Source organism: Aulonocara stuartgranti, assembly GCF_965226115.1.
Source record: "Aulonocara stuartgranti genome assembly, chromosome: 13".
NCBI lineage: Eukaryota > Metazoa > Chordata > Actinopteri > Cichliformes > Cichlidae > Aulonocara > Aulonocara stuartgranti.
In genome coordinates, this window is record NC_138949.1 from 35,025,755 (window position 1) to 35,040,646 (window position 14,892).

A 14,892-nucleotide genomic window follows, 5' to 3' on the forward strand; every position below is an offset into this window, starting at 1 on the left:
GGAGAGGGTTTTCAGGAAACACTGTTAAATGTTCAGTTTCTATGCCATATGTTAAAACAAGATCTAGAGTGTGATTAAAGTGGTGGGTGGGTTCTTTTACATTTTGAGAGAAACCAATTGAGTCTAATAACAGATTAAATGCCATGTTGAGGCTGTCCTTTTTAGCATCTACATGGATGTGGAGATCACCCGCTTCAGGACATGAAGTAATCCAGTGACAGCTGTATTTGCGTAGAGAAGTGAATCTTTCCATCACACACGATACGGCGTCACTGATTTCAAAGCAAGCAATAAGATTAGAATCCAGTTTGGCATTCAGTATGTTGCCTAAGAACATGCCAAATCCTAGCCATGTAGAAATGTTGGCCAATCAGAAGTCTAGAAGCCTGGGAGGAAAAAAGTACTTCTGAAAAGTTTGTGTGTTTTTCTGGGAAGGCGGATCATTTTGTGTTACTTTTCAAGTGCCTTCATCATTTCAAATGTTAATTACCAAAAACAGTATTTTGGTTGGTGTCGACAACAAAATGCATACAGCACACATACATTTACTTTAAAAGAATAAATGTATTCAAAACCGATGACGACGTTGGTGTCGGGAGTGTGAGAGCGTCTGTGTTGAATGTAGAAGCCATGTCCACAGTTCTGACAGCTGTAGACAGTTTTTTGGACTACAAGCCACATTTATTGATACATTATTATTCTATACACTTTAAGCACCTCATCAATTACTTACTTTACTATGGAAGGAAGCTTGAAAACCTGCATGAATAGGTACTGGGAGATAATGGAGACTACACGACAAAGCTGACCAGTACACCATCATGCTGCCCACCCTGGGAGACACTTTCCTGATGAGTTCATGGTTTCAGTGATCATTTTCATAGTCTTTTATTAACTATGGCCTCAGCTACAGTCAAATAAATGGGAAATGTTCTTGAGAAATAGTCTACTCTGAAGGTCTGTCTCACTTTTCCTTTCACTGCTTTTTCACACATTCTCAGTTCGGTTCTTGCATCGGAGCATTTCCAGAGAAAAACGGTCAGAGGACATTTTTTCCTTCTGTAAGCTGTAATTGAATTATTCCATATATGAACCAGTGCTGTGTCTACAACTAAAGAACCTATTTTAAACTGTGTTTGTACACAGATGTTAATAGCAAAACAACATTTGGTTTCTTTAGCTGAATCTATGAAAAACAGATAATTCAGTTTAAGGGGCACAAAAGTGCATTTCTGCACCGACCACAGACATGACAAATTCTGGGCATTTCCTGACGTGGTTTACAGCGTGTCTTTAAAAAAATTGAGGAAACTTAAAACTTTGAGGACAAAGAACAAGTGGCACGCCTTATAAACCATGTCCGGCAGATGAAGCGTCTCTGTGGACGGACAATCACCTGCCTCTCAGACCAGCAGGTGATGAAGTGGATACTGTTACAAACGTCTGCATCTGTCTGTGCAGTCAGCAGAGCTGTGAGTGTGTGTAAGTCTGTGTTATTAGGTTTCTGAGCCAAAACATGGTTGAGAAATCAAAGGCACTTCTAAAGCGCCGCCACAAAGAATCTGCTTCTGCTGTTTCACGCACAGTCTGTGACCAGCCAACGTCTGAAAATCAGCAGAAATCTGCCAGCTGCTTTATTACAAACTAGGTTTAAATGAAATATACCTAAAAATGATGCAAATGTAGGCATGACAGAAATTAGTTTGCATTGAATGTAACAAAAGAAGAAACAAGCTGGGCCACAGTGTTAATGCTGCTGTTAACATCCATATTTGTTCACACTTATCCTTTTTTATTGGTATTTATTTTACTTTATTAGCTTTTATTTAACACATTTAACCTTTTTTCGTGGAATCCTTTTTGTATCGCCCAGATTTCCTACAACAAAATTAAGATGAGCTGCAGTCAAAGGTTTTTAGTCTGGTGATTCCTGTTATTCGCTGTGTAGCACCGTGCTACTGAGCCACTGCACACGGCTGGAATGAAACTAAAACCACTGAACCGTGATGATGTTCCTGCGCCACATGTAGGTATAACATGGCACTGACACCTGCATGACTCATGGTTCCTCACTGTTTACTTATCATTAGTTTCTTTCTTTCATGTCTTTCTTTTAGCACCACTGTGGGTCAGTGTTCCAGTTATGTGCTCTTGTAAAAATTATGACTGAACAATGGCAACAAAGAGTTAAAGTTAGTTGCCAATGCTGCATTCACACATTCAACTTATTAACGTCACTTTTATGCATAAACGATGCAGGAAAGCTGCTCCTCTTTAACAAGGGCTGAAAAACTGGGTTCTTAGAGCTGCAACAGCCCCCAGGTCCTGGTGAGGTGCCAGCACGTCCAGCAGCTACTATGAAAAAGTGCTTTAAATAACGATAAGAGAAAACACAAGTGAGTGGGTGACTCTTACCTCAGTGTGGGATTAATAGCCACGGACCACACTCTGTCACACATGGGAATTGTATCTCTGGGAGCGGTGGAAGTCAAACTCCAAATCTAAAGAAAAAAACCTTATTAGATCATCTATGTATTACATGACAAATTAAATTACATGACATTATTATTGTAATACCAATAACTGAACACGTGATGATTTAGATATAGAGTGAAATGTAGCATTTGTTTAGTTAAAATATGAGTAAATGTTTCGTTAACTTCAGTCTTATAAACATGGAGCGGACAGCCTCTGTGTACAGGTCAGGATGCTCTGTGTTTCATGTGAGCAGTGGGGGCGGGGACACAGCAAGGACAGGACGGATATCAGAAAAGTCAGAGAATTAACTTTTGTCTACCTTCATGTGTTCGGTACGCAAACAGGGAGCGTGTTACTTTATAATGGGACATAAATCTGGTGAAGTTCTTCTGTAATGCTTATCAATGATTATTCTACTAGATCCACAATTTCATGAGCTGTGCACCACAATCATCCAGATTAAAACAAAGATTACAAGTATTTCATTTTGAATATACAGCATATGAAAGCTTTCCTGTTGAATTCAACTATATTAAAAGCTTTTTTGCAGATTTCCATCCAGCTGTATCCTCTGTGTTTGAACATGCTTGCCAGTGATTTCACTGTTACGTGTAAAAACTACAGTTATGTCCTTAAATATTTGGACAACTTTTTCCTCATTTCGTCCTGTACATCATCACAATGAATTTTAAATAAAACCTCAGATGTAGCTGAAGTGCAGTTTCAGCTTTGACTCAGTGGGTTGAACAAAAAGATTACATAAAAATGTGACGAACTAAAGCATGTTTAACACCGTCCCTTCATGTCAGCAGCTCATAAATAATTGGACAAATTAAATACGTGAAGATGAAATGTTCGTCTCTAATACTCGGTATAAATCCCTTTGCTGGACTGACAGCGTGAAGTCACCAGGTGCTGGTTTGCTCCTGTTTAATGCTCTGCCAGGTCTTTACTGCAGCTGCTGTCCATTATACAACTATATATAACCAAATATGTTTCAGTAAACAGATAAAAGACTTGTGTCAGTGTCCAAATATGTATGGAGCTAACTGTAACCAGCTCGGTGTATGATTGGGCAGGTTCCTGAGTTTCAGGAAGTTGTGCAAAGAGCTCCGCCGTTTAAGAAACTGCAAAGAAGCAGGTATTTATCTAAGCTATATAACGTCAGGAAAGCATCACAACTTGATGCTTAAAAATAAAAACAGACTCGGTGCTTTTCAGCTGGCCTAAGGCCGTCTGCCAGTCTGTCCATCGTCCATTTCTATTCCTCTGATGCAGCTCAGGAGCTGTGAAGACGTGAGGCACATCCTGGACATGCTGCCAGTCTACTGCAGGGCTAATACAAATAACAACCATTCAATCTCACATCTGCACTGCACTAGTTAACCTAGCAAGCCAATGCAGGCACAGGGAGAACATGCAAGCTGTACACAGAAAGGCCTCAGACTGGATCAGAACCCACGACTGCTGCTGTGCCACCCCCGGTGATTTGGCTGAATAGTGAAGGGACTGTTTGACTTGTGATTGGCTCACAGTTCAAAAGTGATTTGCAAATCATTGATATGACATTTTACACAGCATCTTAGAAGTAGGACTGTAAACACTCTGCTACTGTGCATCACATAATGAACCCGAAGCGTAGAGTCGTTCTGACCCGGGCTGTCCGGTCTCTGGAGCCGCTGATGATGAGTCCGTCTTTAGCATCCACACAGTTCACCTCCTGGTTATGACCTGAGAACTCCACTGGCACATCACTTCTCCTGCTGTGGACGACGATCTTCCCGTCACTGACACGATAAAGAAGAGCATTAGACTTTCTTTACATTTCAGCCGTCCAAAGTAAATCTGTACTCACATAAACAGAAGCTCTGAAGTTGTTTGATCGGCTGGAACCCACAAATCACAAGTCTTGACCTCTCTTATGCTGACAGGAGCACAGTAAATGTCTTTACATCAGTGTAAACCAGCGCTTCGTTCAACCAGCCAGATGTATGGAAGCGTGACAGTAAGTCTGAGCCACGGTCTCAAGCTCTCTTTGCTCACTCGTCACATCACATTTCACATGTATTCAAATTTAGCAACTGTAAAACCTTTTGAATCCGAGCTGGATGTACTCGTGTTTTTGGGTCTAGATTATTGCCCATAAAGGAGTTGCAGAGTGCGTTTTGAATGTGGACCCTTCTGAGACACTGTTTAAAGCTTATATAGACCCCGTGTAAGGAAATCAGGATCAAATACGCCAAAATAAGGCTAAGCATTAAGGCTGTATCGGATGCTGAGGTGTGCAGACGTGTCAATCTCTACAGACCTCCAAACTTCACGTTTCCTTCAGATTAGAACAACCAACAGTTTTCCTTCAGCTACCTTCCACCGCTGATCAGGAGAGAATCTGTGAGAACGAAGCGACAGACGTCACCCTTGTGGCCCGAGTAGACTTCAAACGGACTACGCTGGAGTCTCCCCGAGTCTTTGTGGATATGGTACACCTTTATGTCAGCAGCCTGAGACAGAAAAAGAGTGTCCCCGTCCAGCTGTAACCATGGTAACAGTCTGACAATGAGATACAAATAAAATGTGAGCGATTTCAACGTCACACCTGAACGTCTTTAAAGTATGCAGATAATGAGGTAAACTGGCTCTTTATCAGGCAGAGATATGATGAACAGTTCTTCTGTGAAACCGATCACAAGTTTAATCTTTGACGGCGCTGAAATCCAAACTCTCGTTGTACATCTGGACATGTGTGCATGATGTGAACTGAAATAAGGTGCAACAGGGGACTTACTTAGTTTTCCATCTCAGAGGAATTCTTCTTCTGCAGATCCCGCTGTACCAGTTTTGAGCAATCTTCACTCTGTCCTTCAGGCGTATGAGAGGATATCTGCAGGGACAGCAGCAACCGAGATGACTACACTTTGATCTGTGTGGGTTTGAATGCTGGTGGCATTATCCATGAAAACAATGCACATCTGACCCTTTCATCAATCTATACATTTTCAGATGACATGTGAACATTTTTATGAAATAAAATGTTTTGTCACAGAAAAACTGTGACGTGCAAACTGTTGTTCAGAACTTCTCAAACATCTGTCAAAGACTATGGTTACAATTTCAATTTTATTTATATAGCACCAAATCACAGCAACAGTCACCTAAAGGCTCTTAATATTAAAATAAAGACGCTACAATAATACTGCATCAATAATCTTAGGAGCTGTTTACTGAACTTACATATAACCCCACAATACATTTGAATCAGCTTGTTGAGAGGGTCACCTGACCCTACGGCTTCAGCGAGGAATTCGATTATAAACGCTCTGTAGCGCGCCGCTGTGTTAAACGATGTCAACACCAGCGTTTCACCCACATGTGCCACTAAAAACAGACCTGCAACAGAATGAATACAAAGTCTGACAGCCCACTGACGACACCACAGCAGCAGTGATGATGACCCTGGCACAGAGTCTGCTGACACAGCGTGAAGAGGCGGAGCCGTTACCGGCACGCTGAGCTCAGCGAGCGTGAAAGAAACACCAGCGCTGTTCCTGTAACCACCACAAAACCTTTACTGGGACGACGTTAGCAGGAGTCCATCAAAGCACCTGATCAACAAGCTGTGACGGGTGCAGCTGCTCCACCCTCAGCCTGCACATGTTCCATTATACTATGCAGACAAACTGTTGACTTGGTCTGATTATTGTTGTTGTTGTTGTTGTTGATGCATGTTTACATCCAGCTTAATGAAGGCTGACGCCAGCAGGACATGATACCTGCAAACGTGGGTGAGTCTAAAGGGACGTGGGGGGACCAGACCACATTATTTCAATTCTTTTGTAACATTTCTCAGATTAAAAGTGATATAAAATATTGCATTAATAAAAATGCATTCATAATTAAAAACACAAAAACGTACGTGGGCCATTAAACCCTGAGCTGAGGGGTGTCAGCTTGGACCCTGAATTGTTATTATTATTAAATAATGTCCACACCATGATAAAGGTTCTGCTTCCAGCAGCACAAACATCTGCCTTGTATTAACGAGAGAGCCTGCCAAGAATACAGAGGGAAGACTTTTTGACTGTACTGGAGATGATTCATGTTTTCTTTTAAAAATGTAGTTTTAATCTGGCACTTACAGTCAAAGGGTTTCGTCTAGTATGCAGTTACATTTAAAAGCACCGACATTTCTACAATTGAAAGCAGTGAGCATTCACTTTAAAAGACCTGATTTTTCTCTTTTGAATATTTGTTATTGCTCATGAATAAAACTAAAGTATTTCGATTCGTTGATAGATTACAAATAGAGAGCTGCAGCCTGAGTTTACACAAATGATTTTTTCTTTCAGCTTCCTACTGCGACTCTGTCTCTATGCAAACGGTTTTGGTGATATTTTACTGCAAAGAAAATTCAGCACGGTCAGGTCTAGTTAATGTTAGCCTGAACAATTGGAGATCACTATGACGACAGTGGTTTTCATCTTAGTTGTTCATGCAGGCTGTCCTCTTTAAGAACTGTGCTTGCTCACATACAGGTGAGGGAAGAAAGTGCATCTAAAGTTCAAAAACAATGAAAGGAAGACGTCAGATCTCAATGGGAACTCAAATCATCCTGCATATGGGCTGGACAGTGTGTTAGGACTGAAAGGATGCAGCATCGTTAGTTAGAAATGAAAATCATACGGGGCTGAATACATAGACCTGCAAAAACAAAGTGAAAAAACGAGGGAGGCCGGTCCAAATTTCATTGCAGCAACTCAAGATGTGCTCTGTGCTCCCGCGTGAGGCAAGTGTAGGGAGCAATCAACAGACTGATCCAGGAACTGCCCGGTGAACCCAGGACCCAGTGTGCATCAATGGGTCCACACTGACAGACTTCTTTGGGTCGTTCTCTATAAAAGCTAGCATCTTTTGAAAAACGCAGAGCAGCTCTCTGTCACCAAACATTTACGTTTAACTCTCTTCTCCGTTATGATACTTGACCTTGTCATATAATTGGCTAATTCGATATTTGCATAAATGGCTGGTATATGCATTTTACTGCTCGGCGTACTCTCAGTGATGCACTTTATTTTGAAAAGCCAGACAATCAGAGGTCTGAAACTGCAGTTTTCTAACTGACTGGAACGATGTAAAAGCTGAACATGATAAGGGTGAAAAACACACAAAATAACTGACAGACAAGATGAGGACAACACCACGAGTCCTACTCTGGTTCCTGACTTTACAGTGCTCGCACCTTAAACTAAATACTAGGATCAGGACCTGAGGTCAGGTGTGGAACCTTTGGTTCAAACACTGCACTGCTGACTGAGAAGCAGTATCAGGGCAGCTGTCTCAGTGTTCGTGGTCACAGATGTGGAACACTTACTCCATCATAGCAACACGTGTACGTTTAAGCCAAAGCAGGTGATGCTGCAGCCTGAATTTCACATCGCATTTTATGAAAAGCTACTTAGTCGCGTTTATCGCTGTCATTCAATCAAAAGTGCTGAAAGTGATTTAAAGTGCATCACTTTTATTTAAAGTAAAAGGAAGTCTGTTCACTGGTTTCTGTAAAATGATGCACTGGGACCACAGCGTTTACGGTTACACACAACAACATGCCACGGCCACAGGTGTGGAGTCAGCTGCTGTCAGCGTGAGACGGTGCGGCAGCAGCACGGGCCAATGGACGCTGCATGTTAGGCTAACGCTAAGCTAGAAACACCCAGCAGCTTGCTCAGAAGTGTGCGACTGTTTTCTTACATGTCCTTCCCCTCCCGAGTAATGCCCGTGTTTAAAAGAGCTTTAGCAATCTTCTTCCAAACAGCGTCCCGGTTTACAAAGCGGTAAAAGCTTCTACAAACTTGAGAGAGGCGACTGAGAGATCTGTAGTCCAAATAAGATAAGATGTAATAGAGTAGATCCTCTGGCAGCTGAGACAGCAGCATGGCGAGCCCTCGGGCACCGCTGCGCCGCTCTCGAAGCCTCTATGTCCGGTTCTGCGTGTTTACTTTGTGTATTACGCACAGCGGTAAAGTTTCATCGCTCACAGAGCAGGGGCAGAGATGAGACAGGAAGCCATTCTTGCAGTGAACCACCGCCTGATGACGACACGCAACGTGTCTGTACGTCATGACGTCACGTGTTGCTTTCCCGTTTTAGGCTCGACACGTTGTTGGCCTCCACTGCAAAAGTCAGATTTCTAATGACATCACGTTGTTCTTGAAAGAGAAAAAAAGAGGTTAAAAAGCAGCAAAACAGCGCATGCGTGTGTGCACAGACAGCGTTTATTTGGGAGTTCAATGAAGGGCTTCAGTTAAAAGAAAATTACATTCGAGTGTTGTTCTACAATATTTGAAGTAAAAAACAAAATTACATTTTCGGAAATATGTATATTTTTATAAAAAATATTTAAGTTTGAGACCCCTGCTCCTTTAGCTCCTCTGCATTAACCTTGGTTTGTCCTTGTCTGAGTCACCTACCAGCCCGCCCTCCTCGACTCTGTTCTCTGTTGGACTCAGTAAATGAACCTGCTGGATACATTTCCTGCTCAAACACTCTCTCGGCAACCTCCTCCTACGAGTAACTCACTCCAGCTCGCAAGTAAGCCACGTTTTTGCCCAGCCTTTCATACTTTTCACTGCATCAATGGAATATTTCCCCCAGTTAACTCTGTGTCAATCACAGAGCTAGGAGAAAACGATACACACTAATAACCAAATTAAGAATAGCTAATTGGGGACGGGAATCGAGAACTGGTACCCAGTGGTTCAATTTCTTGGAATTTTTAGTCTGTTTGCTTATTGGTTCCACAGTCAGCTGATTTCAGTTTGTGTATTGGAGAATAGTGGTGCAGGCTCCAGCACTGAAACTGTGCTCAGAGTTGGATCACATCCCACATCGCTTAAGAAAAAATATTTAATATTAATATTATGAATAATATTAACAAGATACTTCATGTCTGTGTGTGGCTTATTGACAGACAGCTGTTCCCCATTAAACTGAACGGATTTGATCTGTGAATGTGCGCATTGTGCCACTGTCTAAATACAGCTGATAATCCAACTACAAGCTGAATAAGTTTACTTTGAGTTTTTGTAACTTCTAACTACGTGTTCTTGTTTCTGCCTACTTGTTTTTGCTAAAAACCTAAATTAAAAACAAGCAAATGTGTTACTTTTCCTTTTCAGGATCAGCTTTTGTCCAGAAAATTTCTTGCTAAAACCAACAGTTAATTTATTTCAAACAAATCATCTTTATCTTCTAACAAATATTTACAAATTTACAATTTCAATAAATTTACAATTTGCAAAAAAATTCCATTTCCATAAAGCTACAGTTGTCAAACTATACAACTATACATCCTGGCAGGAGGTCAGTTATTCTGTCTGCAAGTCCTCTGGTTCACATGTATCAGTGGAAGTAAACTCCACGTTACCCACTGATGCGCTCGCTGCTGTACGGGTGTTACATGGTAAAAAGTTTAATGTTTAAAATAGAACACCTTAAGAATGGGGTGAATGATGCTTGTGTAAATGCGTTTTGAGAACTCGTTTTTTATCATAACAGCAGACATGTGTGAGCTTCAGTCATCTTCACTGTTCATCTGCAGTTACATTAAAACACTCCTCTGTGGGAGAGTTTTGGATGGAAGCTTTAGAAACTTTGTAGTTACTTTTTTATTTCACTATGTTCAGTTTCTCACGCAGGTGAATTCAGGTCCATAAATTAGAGGCCGATACTTCTAAAGTATATGATACATAACTTCAGAGCAACACAAGGTTTGGTTTGAACGTCTTTACTGCTGTTCTCTCCTGGCCTGCAGACCCTGGGACAGTTTCGCCACTAAAACTGTCAAGGCTGTGTTATGGTCACATGACTACCAAAGCTTCATTGACCTTAGCTGTTTAGCATCAGTAGCATCAGTTTGTGCTCATTCACATTATTTTACAAGTTGCTCTTTGATCAGCTGAACTGTTTGTAATTAAAACATGCATCATAAAAATGTGTGTTCAAAGCTTTGCACTCTAAAGGATGAAGCAAACACTACGCTGCCAAAAGATCATTTACGGCTGGCTTTCCAGCTGAACTATCATGGCTAAAAAAGAGAAGAGGTTGGGAGGAGGGATACATGGAGTGGAAAGGATGTATGGGGTTTGCAGTGGGGGTGTTTGAAGGGTGAGGGGGAGTCCTTTTCTTTTGATCTTTGATAGCAAAAGGGCGGAAAAGAGCGAGGGAGCTTTGCCAAAGCTGGCAAACACATTTAGCTGGTAATTGTTCAGATTATACTGACAATCTGTGTTAGAAATGCACAGACAAACAAAGGTTTACAGCTCCAGTTGGAAAAGTCAACAGGTCCTGTGTAAAGCCTGTACATAAGCAATAAAACTGCTGAGCTAGAGCGTTACTGTGATCAGCTGAGTGCGTTTCAGTTATCCACACTGGTCTAACTAACTTTTAGCAATTTAAAGCCATTTAAAGCCTGCCATTTCTGAAGGAAATCCACCTTATTGCGTTTGTGCTCATTGCATAATACATATACATTACAGTATGAAACTAATCAGACTTCTTGAGTTGTCTGTAGTCACCTAATTACAGGAAATCAACATCTCACAGATGCATTTTTCAAATGAACTCATTTTTAAATTTGGACCATTACACGTTGTAATATTGTAAAACAGTTTACTCAGCAAATAGAGAGAAATCTCAGGAAACTGAGAGTGGCCTTTGGGACCGACAGCGTATCCTTGTTGAAAATAGGCTGACATGTTTAGGAAGTCTCCAGGGTGTCACTAACAGAGTCCTGAGAACTTTTTCAACGTATCTGTTTTTTATTTTTCAAATCCATTTTCCTGATTCTGTATTGGTTCACAGTTCAGACAGAGGCCTGTTTAAATATATTTATGTTACTCTGATTTGCTAAGCCATTAAAAATCAAGCTGCAGGAGGACGGGAACACACAGGTCGCCAGTGTCACAGGGCACAGAAAGACAGAAAACCCGGGCATGGTGGTTAGCACTGTGCCTCACAGAGTATGTAGCCAGCATCTGGCCAGGGCCTTTCTGTGTCAGGTATGCACACTCTCTCCACATCTGGGTGAGTACTCAAGTACTCCAGCTTCCTCCTAAAGACAATGCAGTTCCTGTGGCTGAAGCATTCTCCAAATGCTTCAGCATTTAGTGAATTTTCACAATAAATAAGGGTGTCAAAAAAGAACTAGTTAAATGTTTTAAACAGAATAAAAATAGGATTTATTGCCCTACCACATTTCCAGTATCTCTAAATAGCCTTTTTAGTTGAAATTAGACTTGCAAGTTGCAACATTCTAGCCCAGAGAAAAAGGGCTGTTTCCTCACTGGGATAATCCTCGTCTTATTGAGTGTACTGGCTTGTGGCATTTGAGGCTGCTTAGAAGGACAGGATGACATTGCATGATCACCCCTGCTATTTTACAGCCTACATAGGGGAGATCGAGGCAGGGGTTAAACTGGTGCTCACACAAATTAAGAAAGTAGCTCTGTTTGTTTATTTAGGCTCATGGATGATGATCCATCCATCCATCCATTTTCTTCCACTTATCCAGTGCTGGATGGCGGGGGCAGCAGCCTAACTAGAGAAGACCAGACCTCCCTCTCCCCAGCCACCTCCTTCAGCCTGTTTAGGGGAACACCAAATGTTCCCAGGCCAGCAGAGAGATATAATCTCTCCAGCGTGTCCTGGGTCTGCCCCGGGGACTCTTCCCGGTCCGACATGCCTGGAACACCTCAGCCAGGAGGCGCCCGGGAGGCATCCAAGTCAGATGCCCGAGCCACCTCAGCTGGCTCCTTTCGCTGTGGAGGAGCAGCGACTCTACTCCCATCACTCGCCAACAAGACCCCGAGATACTCAAACTCCTCCACTCCAGGGCAGGAATTCCTCCCTGACCCGGAGTGGGCACTCCACCCTTTTCTGGTGGAGGACCATGGCCTCAGATTTGGAGGTGCTGATTTTCATTCCTGCTGCTTCACACTCGGCTGCGAACTGCTCCAGTGTGAGCTGGAGGCCATCGCCCGATGAAGCCAACAGAACCACATCATCTGCAACAAGCATGATGGGTGATGATGTCTCCATAAATCTTACCTGACGATATTACCCTATTTTTATGCATTAGTACTGCTTCACATTCAGTTTTCAATTCAGTTCAATTTTCTTTACATAGCACCAAATCACAACAATCAGATAACTCCCATAGGGCAACTGTTTGGTGACAGTGGGAAGGAAAAACTCCCTTTTAACAGGACAAAACCTGCACCAGAACCAGGCTCAGAGAGGGGCGGGGCCATCTGCTGTGACCGGGTGGAGGTGAGGGGAGGATAAAAAGGATAAAAGACACACTGTGGAAGAGAGCCAGAGGTTATAACTAATGATTAAATGCTGAGTGGTGCATAAACACAGTGAGTGAATAAGGAACATAGTAGACTGCTGCAGCATAACTAAGGGAGGACTCAGGGTCACCTGGTCCTGCTCTGACTATAGCTTTGTAGGAAAAGGTCCGTTTTAAGCCCAGTGTTAAAAGTAGAGAGAGTGTCTGTCTCCTACTCTACTCTTAAATATCACGGGAACCACAAGTAAACCAGCAGAGAGCGAAGTACTTGACTTTATAAGTACTTGAAGACGTGACAGGTCATTGACACTGAATATATTGTTTTTTGCAAACTTAACTTTGATGGGGTGGTTAAAATATACATGTGGAGTTTTTTAGCGGGGAGATCTAGTAATCTCTGTTAATATTTTTCCTGACTTTTCTCACCTGAAGTAGGTGTTTTAGTGAACAGGATACAGAAAAACATAAAGTGAGTGGGAAAGACAAAGAGCAGCAAAGAGCCTGGGGTCAGATTCAAAGCTGGGCCAGTGCACCTGTCCTTTGGTAACGGGGTCACCTGCTCAGCCCTGCAGACCCCAGGCAAACTTACAACTTTTATATTAAAGAGGATCGCGTCCTCTTTCAAGCAGGCCACACCACCAGAGGAAACATCTGATTTGAAACATGAAATTAATTCACGTGGATTTTTAACCATTTAAGAAATCAGCTGATTCATAGAAATGAACTGGCAGTTTTTGTATTTCTATATATTTTATTTTATCTTATTTTATTCCTGTCAGCCTGCCTCAGGGCAGCTGTGGCTACACCTGTAGCTGCCTCCACCAGTGTGTGAGTGTGAGAGTGGATGAACAGTGGAATTATAAAGCGCTGTATAAATGCAATCCATTATTATTATTATTATTATTTCATTTTTTGCTAGTGACAGGACAACAGTTTTTTTAAGTATTTTTTTGTCAACAGGTGAAGTGACAAAGTAAACAAGATGTTATTGATATCTGAGGGCAGCCCTTTACTTTTCCCTCTTAGCTGTCACCAATCTCATAATATTCTCAGGCATTAAATGGAAACTGGACTGGACAAATCATATTTACCCACATTCTTACATATCAGTGCACAATTTAGAGTAACCAATAACCTAACATATAGTACATCTTTCGGAGGAAGCTGAAGTGCACAACCTGTTTTTCCCAGATGGTCTTACCTTCAGGGCGATCTCTTTATTACGCATTGTTGCTCCTCGTCTTCTGTCCTCCTGCTTACCCTCCAACAGTAACTGTCTTCTTGAAAACAAAGTAGTGCTCAACTTGTAATTACAAACCAGTGTTTTGAATGTGTGTGTTGGTTAGTTGATGGAGTTCACAAAAAACCTGCTTCCTGCTTCATCCTCAGATGCCACACATTCCCGGCCCTTCGTTCGTGCAACTCCGGAAGATATGGAGACGCAGCCTGCTCCAGCTGTCAGCCCGGGCCCCACAGAAGTGACGGGATTATGTTCTGTAAAGATTATAGTTACTTGGGAAAAGCGGGACATTTCATTGCAGCCTAACTGGTGTGGCCAAAAGAACCTGCTGCCTGCCAGGAACGATGCAGATACTGGTCAGTGGCTCATCACAAGCAGTGTTTCTTGGCTCACTCTCTGCGCTGTCATCTGTTGTTGTCATGATTCTTTTCTCCTGCAAACTCGGGTCGATTTGGGGGCGGAGCAGAATCTCCTCAGCACACAACTAAACATTCCTGCACAGACACACCCCATTCCCATCGCAGCCTCAGCTCTGAACAGACACATCCTCGTTACAATTACCTATCAGACTGTGCCAGCCATTAACAGTATGTGACTTCATATCTCCTCAGCTCCACTTGGTTACATGTGGCTCAATTCAGTTCAATTTTATTTATGTAGCGCCAAATCACAGCAACAGTTCCCTCAAGGGAGTTAAGTTAAAGACTCCACAATAGACATAAAAAACCATAGATCAAACATTAATTGGGCTTGTTAACATGTAATTTTCTGTTATATTGCAAGAGTACTGTTGCCCGCGGTGAGCTGTTGTTATTGTGTGTGAGTGGTA

General features: G+C 42.2%; 1 protein-coding gene across 2 annotated transcripts in view; it reads right to left on the reverse strand.

Moving 5' to 3' along the window:
* fbxw4 (F-box and WD repeat domain containing 4) overlaps window positions 1–8,623 on the reverse strand; it is a 44,265-nt gene extending 35,642 nt beyond the window's left edge. The window contains exons 1-5 of one of the 2 annotated variants that reach the window (XM_082557148.1): window positions 8,488–8,623; window positions 5,264–5,359; window positions 4,843–5,028; window positions 4,133–4,265; window positions 2,416–2,501 (exon numbers count right to left, since the gene is read on the reverse strand). In XM_082557148.1, the coding sequence (XP_082413274.1) occupies window positions 2,416–2,501; window positions 4,133–4,265; window positions 4,843–5,028; window positions 5,264–5,359; window positions 8,488–8,594 (608 nt within the window). In that variant the 5' untranslated portion in view covers window positions 8,595–8,623. Of the gene's footprint in view, window positions 1–2,415; window positions 2,502–4,132; window positions 4,266–4,842; window positions 5,029–5,263; window positions 5,360–8,223 lie in introns of both variants that reach the window. The other variant, XM_082557147.1, reaches the window with a different exon arrangement.
* Between the last annotated feature and the right edge of the window lie 6,269 nt (window positions 8,624–14,892).